Source organism: Hyla sarda, chromosome 8 (genome assembly GCF_029499605.1).
Source record: "Hyla sarda isolate aHylSar1 chromosome 8, aHylSar1.hap1, whole genome shotgun sequence".
NCBI lineage: Eukaryota > Metazoa > Chordata > Amphibia > Anura > Hylidae > Hyla > Hyla sarda.
Window position 1 is genome coordinate 95,981,909 of NC_079196.1, and position 19,438 is coordinate 96,001,346.

The window sequence follows — 19,438 nt, forward strand, 5'->3', positions numbered from 1 at the left end:
GGCGGAGTCGTTACGTCACGATCTTCCGTCCCGGTGGTCGAGATGGGCTCAGCCTGAGGACCTCCAGCGGTTTCGGAAGCCATTACAGGTGGGTGCAAGTGGTAGATCCAGGGGGGATAAGATGTCTAGGGGCGGAGTACCCCTTTAAACCTCTACAGCAATGCTGGCAGCACTCATATGTCTATTTCCCAAAGACAATCTCTGGATATGACACTGAGTACATGTACTAAACTTCTTTGGTCGAACAACGGCAAGGCTTGTTCTGAGTGGAACCTGTCCAAATAAACTGCTGTATAGTCTTGCCCACTATGCTGCAGCTCAGTTACAGGGTCTTGGCAACCTTTTTATAGCCTGAGCCAGGCATAAGCAACCTTCGGCACTGCAGATGTTTTGGACTACATCTCCCATGATGCTCTTACAGCCAAAATGCTGACAAAGCATCATGGGAGATGTAGTCCAGAACATCTGCAGTGCCGAAGGTTGCTTATGCCTTGCCTAGGCCATCTTTATGTAGAGTAACATTTTTTTTTTTTTTTTTTTAGATCCTCAGAGTTCTTTGCCATGAAGTGTCATGTTGAACTTCCAGTGACAAGTATTAGAAAGTGTGAGAGCAGTAACACCAATATAAGACACTTGCTCCCCATTCACACCTGAGACCTTGTAACACTAGCGAGTCACATGACATGGGGGAGGGAAAATGGCTAATGCTGTGCACTCACTACTTTACATTATAGCAGAGTGTAATTTCTTCAGTGTTGTCACACGAATAGATATAATAAAGTATTTATAAAAGGGGGTTTGTGATCTGCTTTTATAGTGATCATTTCCCTAACCGCAAAATGGAGTATTAATCAGTGGACATGGAAATCAATAGGCCATCCATGTAATGCAGATATCGTACAAGCTGCCCTCCAGAAAGAGGTGTGCTTTGCAGTGGTTGTATGCTTTGGTTAATAAAGGTCAATGCAGAGCAGGAAACTCCCCTGTGTTATATCATTTGATTTAACCCCTTGCCACAAAACGCCATTTCTAAACGGCGCTGCGGCATGGGAGGGTTATGAAGCAAGCTCAAGAGCTGAGCTCGCATCATACCCGCACGGTCTCTGCTGCTATCAGCAGCCAGGACCCGTGGCTAATGCCAGACATTAACAGGAGATGTCTGGCATTAGCCACGGGTCCTGGCTGCTGATAGCAGCAGAGACCGTGCGGGTATGATGCGAGCTCAGCTCTTGAGCTCGCTTCATAGCCCTGCTGTGCCGCAGCACAGTTTATAAATGGCGTTTTGTGGTAAGGGGTTAAATCAAATTATGTAATACAGGGGAGTTTTCTGCTCTGGACTGACCTTTATTAATCAAAGCATACAACCACTGCAAAGCACACCTCATCTAAATTAAAAGAGAAACCTTCCCAGCAGCTCAGTCGGGCTGATTGGGGCCATCGTGGTGAAAGCGCGGTGTCCCGATCAGCTAGGATGCACGAGGAAGGTCTCTTAGCTGCCACCTCAGCGTCCTATCGCCGAATGACTGCTCCATGCCCAAGATCCAGGCAGGAGCAGTCAAGTGGCGATAACACTGATCAATGGCATAGCATTGAACAGTGTAAGAGATCAGTGTAATGCATGTTAAAGTCCCCTATGGGGGCTATAACATCGCAAAAAAAAAAAAAAAGCTAATAAAGATGATTTAACCCCTCCTCTAATAAAAGATTGAATCACCCCCCTTTTCCCATAAAAAAAAAAAAAAAAAACTGTAAATAAAAATGAACATATGTGGTATCGCCGCATGCTTAAATTTCCGAACTATAAAAATATATTGTTAATTAAACTGCACGGTCAATGGCGTACACGCAAAAAAATTCCAAAGTCCAAAATAGCGTATTTTTGGTCACTTTTTATACCATAAAAAAATTTCAAGAAATTGATTAAAAAGTCCAAACAAAACAATAAGGGTACCTATAAAAACCTAAGATCACGGCGCAAAAAAGGAGTCCTCATGCCGCCCCGTATGCAGAAAAATAAAAATGTTATAGGGGTCAGAAGATGACAATTTTAAACATATTAATTTTTGTGCATGTAGTTATGATTTTTTCCGGAAGTAAGACAAAATCAAACCTATAAAAGTAGGGTATCATTTTAATCATATGGACCTACAAAATAAAGATAAGGTGTCATGCTTACCGAAAAATGTACTGCATAGAAACGGAAGCCCCCAAAAGTTACAAAATGGCATTTTTTCTTCAATTTTGTCGCACAATGATTTTTTTTCGTTTTACCGTAAATTTTGGGGTAAAATGACTGATGTCATTACAAAGTAGAATTGCTGGCGCAATAAATAAGCCATCATATAGATTTTTAGGTGCAAAATTGAAAGGGTTATGATTTTTAAAAGGTAAGGAGGAAAAAAACTAAAGTGCAAAAACGCAAAAACGCTAGGTCCTTAACCCCTTCCCAACCCATGGCATACATGTATGCCATGGGTCGGCTCCCATTCTATAACGTGGGGCCACAGCGTGGCCCCTCGTCATAGCGGGTCGGGCCCGGCACCTAGCAACAGCCAGGACCCGTGGCTAATAGCGCGCGGTAGTGATCGCGGTACCGCGCGCTATTAACCCTTTTTTCCAGAAGTACAATAAAAACAAACCTATATAAGTAGGGGATCATTTTAACCGTATGGACCTACAGAATAAAGAGAAAGTGTCATTTTTACCGAAATATGCACTGCGTAGAAACGGAAGCCCCCAAAAGTTACAAAATTGTGTTTTTTCTTCAATTTTGTTGCACAATGAATTTTTTTTCCGTTTCTCTGTCGATTTTTGGGTAAAATGACTGATATCATTACAAAGTAGAATTGATGGCGCAAAAAATAAGCCATCATATGGATTTTTAGGTGCAAAATTGAAAGAGTTATGGTTTTTTAAAGGTAAGGAGGAAAAAACGAAAGTGCAAAAATGGAAAAACCCTGGGTCATGAAGGGGTTAAGGAGTAAATAAGGAGTGTTGATAGAGGTTTTCTATAAGAACTGTTTCTTTATCCTCCTAGTGGACAACTATTTATCTAGAACCAATGACACGTAGGTCACCATTTACCTTAAGTTATGAGGTTTGCCAAGCTGTGTTGTAGGACTTCTGATTTTAAAAATAAATAAATAAATAAATGAATAAACCCTGTACCTTAGTCAAAGATGCCATAGCCAGTAGCGAGTACTGAGTGACTGGATGATCCCGTAGCTCAGGCTTTGTGTGAAGGGGCTCAATGCAGCAGACCTCTCCCTTGGAACCACTGAACAGACAACGGGATTCACAGGTTCTCACTCCCATGACTCGCCTACAACATAATGTAAAGTAAAATAAGCAAAGCATACAGTATTTTTTTTAAAATCTTTTTGTGTACCCACATTTTCAGGACTTTCTTATCAGATGGGGTGAAAGAACAGGACCCCGAACATGTCTGAAAAGAACATTGAATGGTTTCTCCTAAATAGTTATAAAAGAGGTAAAAACATTTTCTTCAAGCAAAAAGAATAGCAAATCAACTGTACTGTCCCCAATGTCAATTTTCCATCATGACCAATGGCAATGAGTCTAATATTCTTTAGAATCAAAAGGAAGACCTACACAAATATTTTCCTTATCCTTACACATACAGAGGAAAATGAACTGGTATCACCCCCAAATTATACCATTAAGTTAGCCCGGAGCCTCAGTAAAAAAATTATGTGAGGATGTCTCTTGAACTAGAAGGACCTCATTAACCCCTTCTTGCAATGTCAAGTACACGTGGGGAAGCGGTATATTGCCACCTCCCAGTTGCTTGCAGGAACAGAAACTGATTGACAGAAAACTTAAATAGTCACTGTCATTTTTGGCAACTTTCCTCCACGTGATTCCTAAAATATTTGTAAACTGCTGCATTTACCAACAAATGACTGCTTACCCCAGAAAAAAAGCTCTAATGTCTTGCCCACTGCCTTCTTTACTGTCCACTGCCAGTTGACAGGGGATTTCTGTCTTAGTAACAGAGAGATCCAGGACAAAACACAGGATTAGCATCTGCTCTGTGCAGAAGGGGGAAAGAGCTTGTGAAAGCTTGGTCTCGGTGCCTGCAAGCTTAGCCAGCCTGCCTACTGAAGATAATTCAGAAAGGTAAATTAAGGCTTCCCTCTTATCTCTGACCACCAATCAGGATAGCTGTCCTTTTTGTAACCACCAATATAAAGATTAGGATAGCTGTCTTTTTGTAAATACTAGTGCTGTATATCCAGAGTGAAGCAGTGTGATCTCCCCCTCCTCTCTCCCTTTAGCTTCTCAACAACAGCAGTAGCTAGCGTTACCCCTTCATTGCTGCCTGTTTCTTGCTGTCTCTGTTCACGTGGCATATCCAGTGCATCAGCAACGCCTTCTCCCACCACATGCCATCTCTATTACTGCACCACGTAAATCATCCCCCAGCACAGAGTCTGCCTGTTTAGTGCACTTCCACCAGCCTTAAGTCATGCACAGCAGTAAGAACTGGTGTTAAGCTGTTCTGTTATTGACTAGGCAAAAAAGGGTCCTCATCCGTGTGTACTATTGGCATACAGCTCAGCTCTGGTCCCACCCACTCAGAGAATGAGAAATAGCTATGCGCCATGGAGGGGTCTCTTAGGGCATTAAAATCATCTTAGGTACCACTCCGAAGGGTTAATGTAACAAAAGCATGTAGGTTTTAAAAATCTTTTAAAAGGACAGGTAGAGTTTAAAGGCAATAATGAGGACTGGATATAACTTGGGACAAGGTCAGCAAGTAGATATCAGGACAAACATCAAATATCATGAGACAGTAACACTGAACGTGACATTTAGATTTTAATAAATGACAGAAAAGAATATGTCCCATTGTGTTTGAAATAAAGGGTTGTAAACCTACTTTATTGATATTGCACAAGGGCAACAAGCATTCAGATATTTATTTGTACAAAATACATAAGTAGGAATGCAGGAGTCTTCGGAAGATATGTCCAGTTTCAGCACCACATATGGTTTTTTTAAGTAAACTCACTTCCATACCCTGGTACATACCGTATATACTCGAGTATAAGCCGACCCGAGTATAAGCCGAGACCCCTAATTTCAACCCAAAATCCCAGGAAAAGTTATTGACTCGAGTATAAGCCTAGGGTGGGAAATACCTCATCCCCCCCTGTCATCATCCAGACCCGTCATTAACATCCTCATCATCATCCCCTTGTCATCATCCCACACATCCCCCTTCATCATCCCCTTATCATCCCACACATCCCCCTTCATCATCCCCTTGTCATCATCCCACACATCCCCCCTTCATCATCCCCTTATCATCCCGCACATCCCCCCTTCATCATCCCCTTATCATCCCACACATCCCCCCTTCATCATCCCCTTATCATCCCGCACATCCCCCCTTCATCATCCCCTTATCATCCCACACATCCCCCCTTCATCATCCCCTTGTAATCATCCCCCCCCCCCTTCATCATCCCCACCCCCCTTCATCATCCCCACACCCCCCCTTCATCATCCTCTTCTCATCATTCGCCCTCAGTGGTCTTCAACCTGCGGACCTCCAGAGGTTTCAAAACTACAACTCCCAGCAAGCCCGGGCAGCCATCGGCTGTCCGGGCTTGCTGGGAGTTGTAGTTTTGAAACCTCCGGAGGTCCGCAGGTTGGAGACCACTGCGGCCTTCAATATCATCCAGCCCCCCTCTCACCCCCTTTAGTTCTGAGTACTCACCTCCGCTCGGCGTTGGTCCGGTCCTGCAGGGCTGTCCGGTGAGGAGGTGGTCCGGTGAGGAGGTGGTCCGGGCTGCTATCTTCACCGGGGAGGCCTCTTCTCCGCGCTTCCGGCCCGGAATAGAGGCGTTGCCTTGACAATGACGCAAATGACGCACCTCTGCGTCGTTGTCACGGCAACGTGACTATTCTGAGGCCGGGCCCGAAGCGCTTAGAAGAGGCCTCCCCGGTGAAGATAGCAGCCCGGAACCACTATCCCACCGGACCACCTCCTCACCGGACAGTCCTGCAGGACCGGACCAGCGCCGAGCGGAGGTGAGTACTCAGAACTAAAGGGGGTGAGAGGGGGGCTGGATGATGTTGAAGGCCGCAGTGGTCTTCAACCTGCGGACCTCCGGAGGTTTCAAAACTACAACTCCCAGCAAGCCCGGACAGCCGATGGCTGCCCGGGCTTGCTGGGAGTTGTAGTTTTGAAACCTCTGGAGGTCCGCAGGTTGAAGACTACTGCGGGTGGGGGAGTTCACTCGAGTATAAGCCGAGGGGGGTGTTTTCAGCACGAAAAATCGTGCTGAAAAACTCGGCTTATACTCGAGTATATACGGTAGGTGGCTTTATATCTAAATCTTGTGGCTTTATATCAAACTACACAAACAATGAACATTTGGAAATGTAATGTCCAAGAAATATTGAACTTACTTAAATGTCAGCTCAAAAACAGATCCTCCACTATCATTGCAAACAGCAAGAGTTGGATCATCTGTAAACTGGAAACAGAGGGCACATAAGCATTTTATAACCATTTGTCAATTACTGAACTGTGCCATTTAAATATCTGTACACACCACACAACCCAAGTGTTTGACGTTATTATTTCCAAAGATGCAATATTCGCTATTTTTTCTTGGGAGGGTTGACATGTTGTGTAATGCTGTAGAGATTGGTGTAGTTTTCCAGCACCCAATACGCATAATTTTTTTTAATTCAAAACATTTTTATTTTAAAGAAATATGTAATAGTATACAGCAATACAAGTTAGCATACAATGAATTGTATGCAGAAAACATAGTATAATACATAAAAGAAGGCATAGAAGAACACTGCCCATTTAGCGGGCAGCAAGTAACTAAGCAGGGTGTAGACAGCACAAGTGAGAAACATACAGAGAAATAAACAAAATGTAGTAGAAATCGATATACAATGTAGCCTTTATGTTATAGTATCACTCAATCAGTGCCAGGAAAACAAATAGTTGGTTTAAAATACATATCTCACAAATGTATTCAAACGTGGAAAACACAGTCTAGAGGTGGCAGCGGTGTTCATCCACATTCGGACGATGGGCAGTGTGGGCTAGATAACCAATCTTCCCAATTTCTGAGAAATCTATCATGTTGAGAATGTACTATCGCACATGACCTCTCATGTCCACAAGAGACATTAACCATATTGATAACCTCTATGAGGCTAGGAACTTCTAGGGACCTCTATTTCCTGGTAACAACTAACTTAGCAGACATCCATATGTGTGAAACTGGTGTACGAACACGGGAAAGTAGCTGATCTAACTCTAGAAGTAGCAGGGCTTAAGCTTGGCCATAGCAGAAAGTTGTGACCTAAGAGTTTTCTTAATAGAATAAGAACACCGTTCCGCAAAGGTTGGAGATATGGGCACTCCCAGAGTGTATGCCAGCATGACCACAATTGAGCCAACATAGGTTGGATACCTTAGGATTAAGAAGGTGCAATCTGGAAGGTGTGTAGTAACACCTAAATACAGTTTTAGCTACTGCCTCTTGATGGTTGGTGGAACGTAGCAGTTTGTGGGAATTGCGCAAGGCTTTGAGCCATTGTGCAGTGGTGAATGTCACCCCGAGATCCCCCTCCCACTTCACCAAATCACCATATATGAAAGTTTTTTGGGCTCTGTTCTATCACTCAAGAGATTATAGAAAAGGGTGATTCCCTTCTTACAAGGGGTTGTTTTCTGGAAAAAGCTAAGCATCCTAGAGGGAATCTGGGCATTACCACAGAACTTCCACTACTACAGTCAGAAGGCTTCTAAGCTGTTGACCTTTGTAAAAGTCAGAGTGGGATAGGTTATATCTCTCACGTATGTACGGAAATGTACAGTCCCCTGTGGGCTGAAAAGATCTCTGGCTACGTGGATACTCCTCTCCATCCATGACGTAGGTCCAGTCCAGCAATATGGGGAGTCAGGAAATCTGGCGGGACCTCGGACATTTTTTGTATTGGTTGTTTTAGGAGGTTCGACCACATAGCGTCAGACACATTTATGCCGCTAACAGAAGACGTGAACTTGAGAGACAATGGGTAAGAGCATGCCTCCTCTATGGTAATCCAAGTTTTATCAGGGTTGCCTGCCCACTAGTACTGTAGTTGGTCTAGGATACAGGCTCTATGGTAATCCTCCAACTGTGGGAGTCCCAGTCCGCCTACATCTGTATGTTTCGTCATGATCTGTTGTGCCACTCTGGGTTTCTTTCCAGCCCAGACATACTTAGAGATGTCACTATTAAGGGAGGCAAAGAAGGATTTCGGTAGAGCTATTGGAATTGTCCTAAATAAGTATAGTAGCTTTGGCAGGAGTAACATTGTGAAAGCCGCAAGCGACCCAGCCAAGACTGGATTTGTTTTGAGAAAATGAGCAAAGAATTGGATATAGAAGTAGCCAAAGATGGAAAGTAAGCATGAAAAATAAGAGAAGATGGATAAGCCAATTGAATGCCCAGGTATGTCACCAAGTTAACTTGCCAATCTAAAGCAAACTGCATCTTTAAGGACTCTAACAATTTAGCGGGGATATGCACAGGTATTATTTGAGATTTTGTAGAATTGAGCTTAAAAAAAGGATACCTCACTAAACTGTTAGATGATGCAAAAAAGTGAAGATAGGGAAGAGAATACATTCATGAGCGTCAGAATAACGACATCATGCAAGCTTATGTTCCCGACCACCTACAGTGATGCCATAGATGTCTTGGCGTGTATGGATTGCATGAGCCAAGGGCTCTATAGTAAGAACAAAAAGCAGGGGTGAAAATGGACAGCCCTGCCTTGTTCCGTTCGTTAAAGTCTGTGGGTACTGTGGGTTAAAAGGGGTACTGTGCTTTTCACAATGCTGAAGGAGAGAGCACGCTCCTGGTAAAGCCAACTTGATCAGTTCCTATAATCTGGGGGAGCAATGGCATTAATCTAGTTGCCAAAATTTTGACGTAAATCTTAACGTCTCCATTCAGTAAAGAGATGGGCCTAAAATTAGCTGTTTGGTCTGTGGGCTTACCTAGTTTAGGGATGGTGGTTTTAAGCGCAGAAAGCATTTCCTGTGGGTAGCTATCTGTTTCCATAGCTACACGAAATACTCTTGTGAGGTGAAAGAGTGTCCCTGAAACGCTTATAGTCCCAATAAGCATTTACATTACACTCCATTCACTAGCAGTGGTAAATGATAAAAAATCTGAGGACATGCTGTGGAAACAAAAATCCTCAGAATGCTGTTGCTGCAGATTTCACTTGTGTGAATCCAACAGGTGAACTCATGTTTAGAAAAAGAAAACTTGTACAAATGTGTTCAACTTAAAAAAAAAAAAATACAATTCTGTAAAACTATTAAAAAAAAAGTACTCATAAATGAAATGGATCAAATGTATGACCTATTAAATTTTTTTTTTAAATCAACTGGTGCCAGAAAGTTAAAAAGATTTGTAAATTACTTCTATTTAAAAATCTTAATCCTTCCAGTACTTAGCAGCTGTTATATGCGCCACAGGAAGTTATTTTCTTTATTTCTTTATTGTCTGACCACAGTGCTCTCTGCTGACACCTCGGTCCATTTTAGGAACTGTCCAGAGCAGGAGAGGCTTGCTATGGACAGTTAAAATGGACAGAGGTGTCAGCAGAGAGCACTGTGGCCAGACATAAAGGAAATTCAAAAAGAAAAGAACTTCCTGTGGAGCATATAACAGCTGATAAGTACTTGAAGGATTAAGATTTTTAAATAGAAGTAATTTACAAATCTGTTCAACTTTCTGGCACCAGTTGATTTAGAATTTTTTTTTTCCAGTGGAGTACCCCTTTAAAGGCAATTGTACTTATAACTGGTGGATTGTACCTCAGCTTCTGAATATAGTTTACTAAAATGAGAATTGATTGTATAATCTTACAAATGTTATATACTCTATACCAGTGGTCTTCAACCTGCGGACCTCCAGATGTTGCAAAACTACAACTCCCAGCATGCCCGGACAGCCGTTGGCTGTCCGAGCATGCTGGGAGTTGTAGTTTTGCAACATCTGGAGGTCCGCAGGTTGAAGACCACTGCTCTATACAGTAATTTGGTCCCTAGCAGTATAGAGTATATCTCAGGGGTCATGTCTACATAAAATACATCCATAGAGAAAGAACCTACAAACTTATGTATGCATTCTTTGTTGTTTTGATGTATGTAGCAAGAAGATAAGGTCTGTTTACAATAAAGAAGACTTTTCTAACCAACTATGATTGATCAGTGGTGTAAAAGGTAGTTTCCATCAGGATGGCTGTCACACTGAGGAGCACTACTGTTGTCTGTTACGTAAATGTCTTTTCACTTTCACTGGCCATTATTTGTTGCAATCAGTTGGAAATGGGCAATTGTAATAATAATCCAGTGTAAACAAGCATAATAGCATAACGATTCCAATACTCTATGTTCAATAATCATACGGAAACTATTTTCTGCACATAAAAAGATGGTATACGTACCTTTATATGCAAGATGGCAGTTCCAGGAGGATGAGCATCTGTTATAGATCGCAGCAGTTTTCCACCGGCCAAATCCCACATTGTAATCTAACAAAACAAGATAATATTCCGTATTACTGGCAGGAAGCAATATACAGCACAATAATTCACTTTAAGGGAACCTGAGAGCTTAGCCCCCCCACAGTGCTCCCAAAATCTTATAGATGTGTGCCCTAATGATATCTATTTATAAACACACTGAGACCCCAATTTTATTAATACTACTTTAATGCAAATTAAATGTATCCGGACAAGGGAAAGGAGATGTGTATGTGCCACCCCCCCTCCCAGCCCAGCTTAGTTGTTGTCCCTTAGAGCTTAAGATGACATTCCAAACAATGAGAGACATCAGTAAAGCCTGGCTGGGAGAGTGCAGCCATCATGACTGGATGTGGCCGAGTTTCCTCTTCTGTGACTGGATACATCTGTACATCTAATTACCAGGCTAATAGGGAATTAGTGACTGACCATGGGGGTTCCAGAACAGAGCCCCAAATCTCTATGCTACATGGAGCACTGGGTTGGCACACACTCCATGCATCTTTTATGGGAGAACCAAAAATACCCCTGTATAGTGCCTGTGTATCTCCAGTGCTCCCATAGAGAGAGGGAGAAAAAAATCAGAAGCGGCGCTGATTGCAGTTAATACCAGATTGTATGGGATGCAAGTTATGATTTAGGTAGATTTTGCTCACCTTTATGTGATGTGTGAGCAGGCACAACACTGATTAGCACTTGCAGACGTATTCCAGTGTCGGGAGGCAGCCGGCCGTCGGTCCCTCTGAGGAAGCGGTGCAGATGCAGGAGGGAACAACTGGAGGGAAGGCAGCCTGGCAGGGCTGACTTCTGGACCAGGGGGAAAATCCGATTTATTGGCTCAAAAGGCGCACTCTTGGAGACATCAGATATGTAAATCAATCTTTATTGGGTTAAGAATGCCAGTTTACAGCATGGACAACGCGTTTCAAAGGTTACACCTTCTTCTTCAGGTCCAGTTACATGTTGTACATAATTCACACTATATTTACACAAAGTAAAATTCAAAAAACAGCGGGAGTGAGGGTCACTGGGTCAGTGGTGACGTCACTTGGCCCCGTGGCTCCCCTCATGGTGCCATTCAGCTTGTGGTTCAATGCATGGTATTTTTAACATCGATGATTTTTTCCCATTTGAAATCAATAGGCTGGTTAGAGCCTATGTATAATCTGTGGTTGAGTACAAATGCTGAGCAGTAGGGTGCACGGTTGTAGTTTGTATGGGGGACCCCAACAGGGGATGGAATCCCAGGGTCAGCTTGAGGAAATACAAAGTAAGACATATAATGTTACAATGTGGTTACACAGAGCAATATAAGAAACAGCCAGTAGATGGCAGCAGATGTAAAAGGTTTGAAGCAATGTGAATGAAACAGATAAGATGATGTTGGTACCTGTGTAACTATTAAGACTTTTGAATAAGGTGGAATGTTTTGATGTGGGAGAAATGTTGCAGGCTAATTGGTTGATGTGGTGTTTCTGTTTTCTGTTTGTATTGTGATAATATTAACACCATAGGTGGTGTAGCCTTCTTTTTTATTTCGGGGTTCTGTATCTTTAGGAATGTTTTTTAGTCCCTCTGCCACGATGTTGTGAAAGACTTATATGTGGTGACCTTGACTATGTATGGGATAGAACTGTGATTTGTTTTTTTATCGGGGGGGGGGGGGTTTCCCTCCGGTTGGGTCAGATCTGGTGTTTGGGATGTTCTGTTTAGGTAAAGAGAAGTGCCTCAAGAGGGTTAATTTTAAAGTAAACTGATGTAGGTCCAAGAATAGAGTGAAATCATCGGGATTGTTTCTAGGACAGAATGATAGTCCCTTTTGGAGCAGGCTGATCTCATAAGGGGTCAGTTTGTGAGATGAGAGGTTAAAGATTCTCACCGTGGATACTTCTTTCCTTAAATCCTGTTTTTTCTTTGGTTCTCCGTCTTTTTTCGTTCTTTTGCTCTCCCTTCTTCCTCCTCGTTTTCCTCTTCTTTGTTTTTTCTTTTTCTGGGTGTTTTTTCTTCCTGATGTGTGGATTCGTGCCTACTCCTAAAAAAGGTTCCTCTTTAGGGGGTACAGTGTTGTGGTTGATAGGTTTGCAGGGTTTTAGGATGGAGACATATGTAGGCCCAGTGATTTTGGAGATGTCTATGGTGAGGACCTCTTTGCTAGCAGATGTATTGTTGCTGGTGGAGACTGGGGAAAAGAGAACTAAAGGGTCTCATTCATCTTGTAATGTGGTTCTGACAGGCAAGGTTAGTACATCATGAACAGTAAGTAATGTCATTCGGGAGAGAGGGTTTAAGCTATGGCTGGGGTGTGTGCTGTGAGCGGGTGATTTGTTTATGTGTTTCTTCAATTGAGCGATGGTGAGCATGATGTCTTGGAGTTTGGCTTGTCTGGGAGTGGCTGGCATGGTGGTGGGGATGGCTGGAGATGTAATTTTTGGAGGACTGGTGGAGAGTGAGGGACCACGTTTAACTGGTGTACTAGTGGATGTTGTGGTCCCTGTGTGAGGTAGTATATATGTGGGGGCAGTGGTGTGTTGGTGTGCTACAGATGGTTTGATGGGGGTGTTGGTGGGTGCAAGCGGTTTGGGAGATGATGATTTCCTGGGGGTGTGGGAGTGGATGAGAGGCTTAGGGGTACAGGTCTTGAAATAGGTCCTTATTTTGAATGATGGTGGTTTGTGAGGTTTGTCAGAGGTATTGGTGGGTGCTGGGGGGGTTGCTGAACTGGGAATGTGTGGTGGGTGTTGATTGATTTTTTGTTCCAAATTCTATAGGTACCATCTGACCGATCATTGCGATTATGTTTTAGTTTGTAAGCTTTTTTCGTAACAATCTCCTGCTGCATCTTATTGATTCTACCAGACACTGCTCGATCTAGTCTGGTATACTCAGGGTGAGTAATTAAGTCATTTAGTTCTGTGATGACCATTTGGATATCATGGGTTATTTGTTCATGCAGGGCGATTCTTTTTTTGGCAATGTGATGCATCATGAGATTGGCACATTCATTTAGTAAGTTATCCCACTCATTGCAGTAAACAGTATCATTTTTAAAAGTGGATTCATTTATCAGTCTCAGTCCTCTCAGAGCAAGAGGACTGAGAAAATTAAGAAAATCAGTGAACCACAAGCTGAACGGCACCATGAGGGGAGCCACGGGGCCAAGTGACGTCACCCCTGACCCCGTGACCCTCAATCTCGCCGTTTTTAGAATTTTACTTTGTGTATATATAGTGTGAATTATGTACAACATGTAACTGGACCTGAAGAAGGTATAACCTTTGAAACGCGTTGTCCATGCTGTAAACTGCCATTCTTAATCCAATAATGATGGCATTGATTTAGTGCGCCTTTTGAGCCAATAAATCGGATTTTCCCCCTGGTCCAGAAGTCAGCCCTGCCAGGCTGCCTTCCCTCCAGCTGTTCCCTCCTGCAGTGCTCCCATAGAGAATGCATGGAGTGCATGCCAACTCTGTGCTGCTCTCCTGTTCATTATCTGAGCTGTTGTGTCATCAACTCCCAGCTGCTATCTTTTTTTATATTTTTATTAAACAATTTTTTAATACAAAAGCAATAGCAATCAGATACTGTACAACTGAAAAGTACATAAAAATAAAATGCAGAAGCAAAAACATTAGGGTCCCATGTAAAGAGACTGTAGTGCCGAGAAAGGCTATTTCCGGAATCAGATAAAGTCTCTGGCCACGCTTTTCACTTGTTTCAAGACAATACCTTCCCTCAGTGCAAACTCTACAAGGCTAAGGCCAGGGACCAGCTGCTATCTTTACAACGTGGAATGCCTGTCTGAGGCTAAGGCTTGACTTGGATTTTTGTGGCCCATAAAAACACAAGAAAAAACGCAAGAAAAAAAATGCCACTGCATGTTCCTGTGTTTCACGTTTTTTTCTTGCATTTTTTCTGGCGTTTCTTGCCTTTGAGTGGAAATTGCATTTTTTGCTCCTTTGATGTTTTTTTCAAAATTTATTGGGTTAAAAAAAAAAAAAAAAAAGGATGCAGTAGGGATGGAAAAAAAATTATATAACGAAATTTATATCTTTTATCATGAAATTTTTATTAATTTTTAAACAGGGATCAATTTATGTGGGCGGGCAAGACACTAAAAATGTAGCCGACAATAATAAAAATTTAGAAATCATATATCTTTTATAATAATTTTGTTACAATTTTTATTAGTAATGTCTTCTAAATCTTTTTACATTTTTTTAGGTAGTACTACTACTCCCAGCATGGAACACACTGTTCCATGATGGGAGTAGTAGTTATTGTACTAATAGACAGATCGCCCCGGTTGTGTCACTTCTGACACCTGATGCGATCGTCCATAATATAGCAGAGATGCGGAGCGGCTCTTTACAGCGCTCCCATCTCTGCACTATACTCCGGCCGGCCAGTGATGTGAATAGAAATTCACATCCCTCATTCATATTTTCCGCCCAGAGTGGTGCTTGGCCTAATGGTGGCAGCCAATCACCACTCTCAGCGGGAAATATGAATGAGTGATGTAAATTACTATTCACATCACTGGCAGGCCGGAGTATAGTGTAGAGATATGGAGGGGAGGATAAAGCCGCTCCGTATCTCAGAAGGATGATTGCATCGGATGTCAGGAGTGACACTCGCTGTGATCTGTCCTTAACTGCAGGGACTACTACTTCCAACATGGAGCACACACTGTTCCATGCCGGGAGCTGGAGTACCTGCATCAATAGACAGATCGCAGCGAGTGTCACTTCTGACACCAGTGCGATCTGTCTAATTATGCAGGTACAACAGCTCCCAGCATGGAACTGCAGGGTTGTTTCAATCAAGTGAATGGGACAACACTGCAGCACCTAGTGAGATCACTACAATTAGTATGGCTCTGCATGTACAAACCTGCTTGATGACAATGTGAACATTAAAGAGGCTGCAGCACTCACAAATACCTTGGTCCCTTTAAACAGCCAACTGGTGGGCATGCTGGGAGTTGGAAACTCGCCAATGGAATATTGATAGATCATCAATTTTCAAAGGCTGAATAACCCCTTTAATCATTGTGGTATATTAACATAAAGCTGTCATTGTAATGAGACAAACTGAATGCCACTGTTCAGGAGTATGTTGGAGAGCAGAAGTAATGAAATGTACCTGTCCTTTGGCAAAACCACAGAGAAGTCTGGAACAGTCATTATTGATACTCAATGCTGAAACAGCTCCATACTGCGCACCCACAGCTGTGCTGCCAAGACAGAGCCGCAAAGCCTGGTTTGTGTCTGTGAAGAAAATCCAATTATTATCCTTACAATTCTCTCACATGAACATCAACGTACCTCTGAAGAGATCAACACCTCAACAAACAGATTAAAGTTGTACTCGCATCTGCCCCCCGCAATCTGAATTGATCATTCATTATTAAAGGCGTACTCCGCTGGACAACATTTCTTTTTAAATCAACTGGTGCCAGAAACTTAAACAGAATTGTCAATTACTTCTATTTAAAATCTTAATCCTTTCAGTACTTATCAGCTGCTGTATGCTCTACAGGAAGTTCTTTTCTTTTTGAATTTCCTTTCTGTCTGACCACAGTGCTCTCTGCTGACACCTCTGTCCATTTTAGGAGCAAATCCCCATAGAAAACCTATCCTGCTCTGGACAGTTCCTGAGATGGACAGAGGTGTCAGCAGAGAGCACTGTGGTCAGACAGAAAAGAAATTCAAAAAGAAAAGAACTTCCTGTTGAGCATATAGCAGCGGATAAATCCTTAAGATTTTTTTAATAGAAGTAATTTACAAATCTGTTTAACTTTGACACAGTTGATTTGAAAAAAATAAAAAAAAATGTTTTCCAGTGGAGTACCCCTTTAAGTAATTTATTTTACAAATGACTATTAATCTATGAGAGATCTAAACTGCTAAATGAGAAAACAAAGGCAAAATATAGTATCTGACTCTAGAGCATGCCCCATATGATTCCTGTAGTTAGAAGTCGTGTCTATATGGCGGGATTTATTTAAGTAATGTGCTTATCCCTGTATATGGGAGCAAGAAGCTATAGCTGAACAAGGTGCAGTGGCTTTATTACTATTCCATAGCTGGCAATCTCAGGGAAAATTGTGAAAACACCACAAAAGGCAGAGCAAAACAAAACCCTGAATTCTGCAGGCTTAGATGCTGATCTTGCTATATGTCTAATTTCCCATAATGAAGGAGGATGGCATCTGTGTGACAATCAATCCACTACAAATTTGCATCCACCGGTTACTAAAATAATGTATGGCCCTTGGATGGAGTCCAGGGATGTAGATGGGGCCTCCATAATGTTGAAGAAGAGGGACCACCACTGTGTTAGACCCTTTGTCTACATTGACACAGTGTTGAAACAGATTATTCACATACCGTATATACTCGAGTATAAGCCGAGTTTTTCAGCACGGTTTTTCGTGCTGAAAACGCCCCCCTCGGCTTATACTCAAGTGAACTCTCCGCCTGTCAATCGCTTCTCAGTGGTCTTCAACCTGCGGACCTCCAGAGGTTGCAAAACTACAACTACCAGCATGCCCGGACAGCCATTGGCTGTCCGGGCATGCTGGGAGTTGTAGTTTTGAAACCTCTGGAGGTCCGCAGGTTGAAGACCACTGCGGCCTTCATCATCATCCAGACTCCCCTTTAGTTTTCTACTCACCTCCCCTCGGTGGGAAGGAAGGGTGAGCTGGTCCGGGCCATCTATGCTGCAGGGACCGTCCGGTGGGGAGGGTTAGTCGTTCCGGGCTGTCCATTTTCACCCGGGGGGCCCTCTTCTCTGCGCTCCGGGCCTGCCCCAGACTAGTGATGTTGCATGCTGGGAGTTGTGGTTTTGAAACCTCTGGAATGACGTGGTATGCCCTGGACTAGTGACGTTGCCTTGACGATGCCGCACAGGGACGTTCATGCGCAGCCTCCCTGCGCATGAACGTCCCTGTGCGTCGTCGTCAAGGCAACGTCACTAGTCCAGGACAGGCCCGGAGCACGGAGAAGAGGCCCCCCGGTGAAAATGGACAGCCCGGAACGACTAAACCTCCCCACCGGATGGTTCCTGCAGCATAGATGGCCCGAACCAGCTCACCTTTCCTTCCCACCGAGGGGAGGAGAGTAGAAAACTAAAGGGGGGGTCTGGATGATGACGAAGGCCGCAGTGGTCTTCAACCTGCGAACCTCCAGAGATTTCAAAACTACAACTCCCAGCATGCCCAGACAGCTGACGGCTGACGGGATTGACAGGCGGTGATGATGAAAGGGGGGGGGGGGGGAGATGATGACGAGGGTCTGGATGAGGACATGGGGGATGATGTATTTCCCCCCCCCCCTAGGCTTATAGTCGAGTCAATAACTTTTCCTGGGTTTTTGGGGTGAAATTAGAGGCCTCGGCTTATATTCGGGTCGGCTTATACTCCAGTATATACAGTAATTACTGGGGTAATAAAAAGGTAAGAAGAGTAAAGTTTTGTTCGAAAAATAGCATCTCCCTGTTCTCAGATTGTACGGTGGTATGACAACTAGTCTCCACTCAGCACCACGGCATTTTCTTATACTGGATAGCCGCTTCAATATGAAAAAGGAACATCAATCTTAATGGAATAAACCAAGCATCATTCCCAACACTTGCTGGCATGCAACAATCTATCATACCTTTGCCTTCACAGTTCCATGAGAAAAAGGGAACAGACAGAAAAACAGGTCATTAGAAGCAAAAGATGAAATTATTTCCCCAACTGCATGCTGTATTCATGCAAAGTTTCATATGGTCAGAAAGAATAGGGCTGCTATACACTGAAAAAAGTCCTATTGCTCTCAGTAAGAGAAACAAAGTAATAGTCTTATTAATACCCTTTAACAGCTAAACAAAAATAAAAAAATATGATGGCAAAGGGCAAACTTTACAGACTACATAGGCCTCTTCATCAGGCATGAAATAATGAAGTAACTAAAGAAATACAAATCTATACACAACATACAATATTGAAGTGACGCCATAAAAAGGCAAAAAACAAAACAAAAAACAAGAGAACCATAGAATGAGCTGGGAGAATAAATCCATAATAAAACTGCCGCTGCTTATCTGTCAGCATTTCAGGTAGCTGTCCCACCCATGGATAGGTAATAAATGTATCATAAGTGGGGTTCCAGCCCATAGCTATTATAAAACTAGTTGCCTATTCGCTGTTAGCTATGGGACTACCATTAAAAGCTAAGCACTGTACGCCATTAATTCTATAGACAGTTAATAGAGCATTATTGTGCAGTTTACTGCCACTCCATTTACACTGGAAACCTGAGGTCCTCTATTCTCATGATCATTGGGGGCCCCAGCATTCAGACCCCTGGCAATTATACATTATGGTCCACACAGTGGAAAGGGGATAAATGTTATAAGTGCAACAATCCTTAGAAAGGCAAACTGTCAATACCTTAATGCTGTCCATAACACAAGTGATTGGAGTGGTCTGTGGACTACCCCCCCCCCCCCCCCCACTCCATCAGCCTTGACTGATAGATCTATCCCTGTTTGGGAAAAGGAAGAGAGCTATGAATCAAGGCCAGGGGGGAGGGGGGGGGGGGAGCGGCCACTAGGGACCACGTCGATGACTCATAGGTCAGGCAGCATAAAAGGGAGGCCAGGTTTCTTTTAATTGTGGTTGTTGAATCAATACCCTTAATACCCCATCTTCAGGCTAGAGGATAAATGTACAAATTATTGGGACCCCCAGCGGTCAATATCTCAGTTTAAATGAAGAAAGGGTCCCGGCACTCAGATGCTTATGAAATCTCGCAATGTCATATACACAATAAAATGCCCGTGCGGTCTCCTATACGTTGGGGAGACC

The 19,438-nt window shown here is 43.1% G+C and overlaps 1 protein-coding gene across 5 annotated transcripts in view; it reads right to left on the bottom strand.

Moving 5' to 3' along the window:
* VPS8 (VPS8 subunit of CORVET complex) overlaps window positions 1–19,438 on the bottom strand; it is a 281,893-nt gene that overhangs the window by 244,848 nt on the left and 17,607 nt on the right. For 4 of the 5 annotated variants that reach the window (XM_056535311.1, XM_056535309.1, XM_056535310.1 and 1 more), the window contains exons 8-11: window positions 15,727–15,851; window positions 10,507–10,593; window positions 6,442–6,509; window positions 3,169–3,322 (exon numbers count right to left, since the gene is read on the bottom strand). In XM_056535311.1, coding sequence (XP_056391286.1) covers window positions 3,169–3,322; window positions 6,442–6,509; window positions 10,507–10,593; window positions 15,727–15,851 — 434 coding nt within the window. Of the gene's footprint in view, window positions 1–3,168; window positions 3,323–6,441; window positions 6,510–10,506; window positions 10,594–15,726; window positions 15,852–18,242; window positions 18,267–19,438 lie in introns of those variants that run through there. The other variant, XM_056535313.1, reaches the window with a different exon arrangement.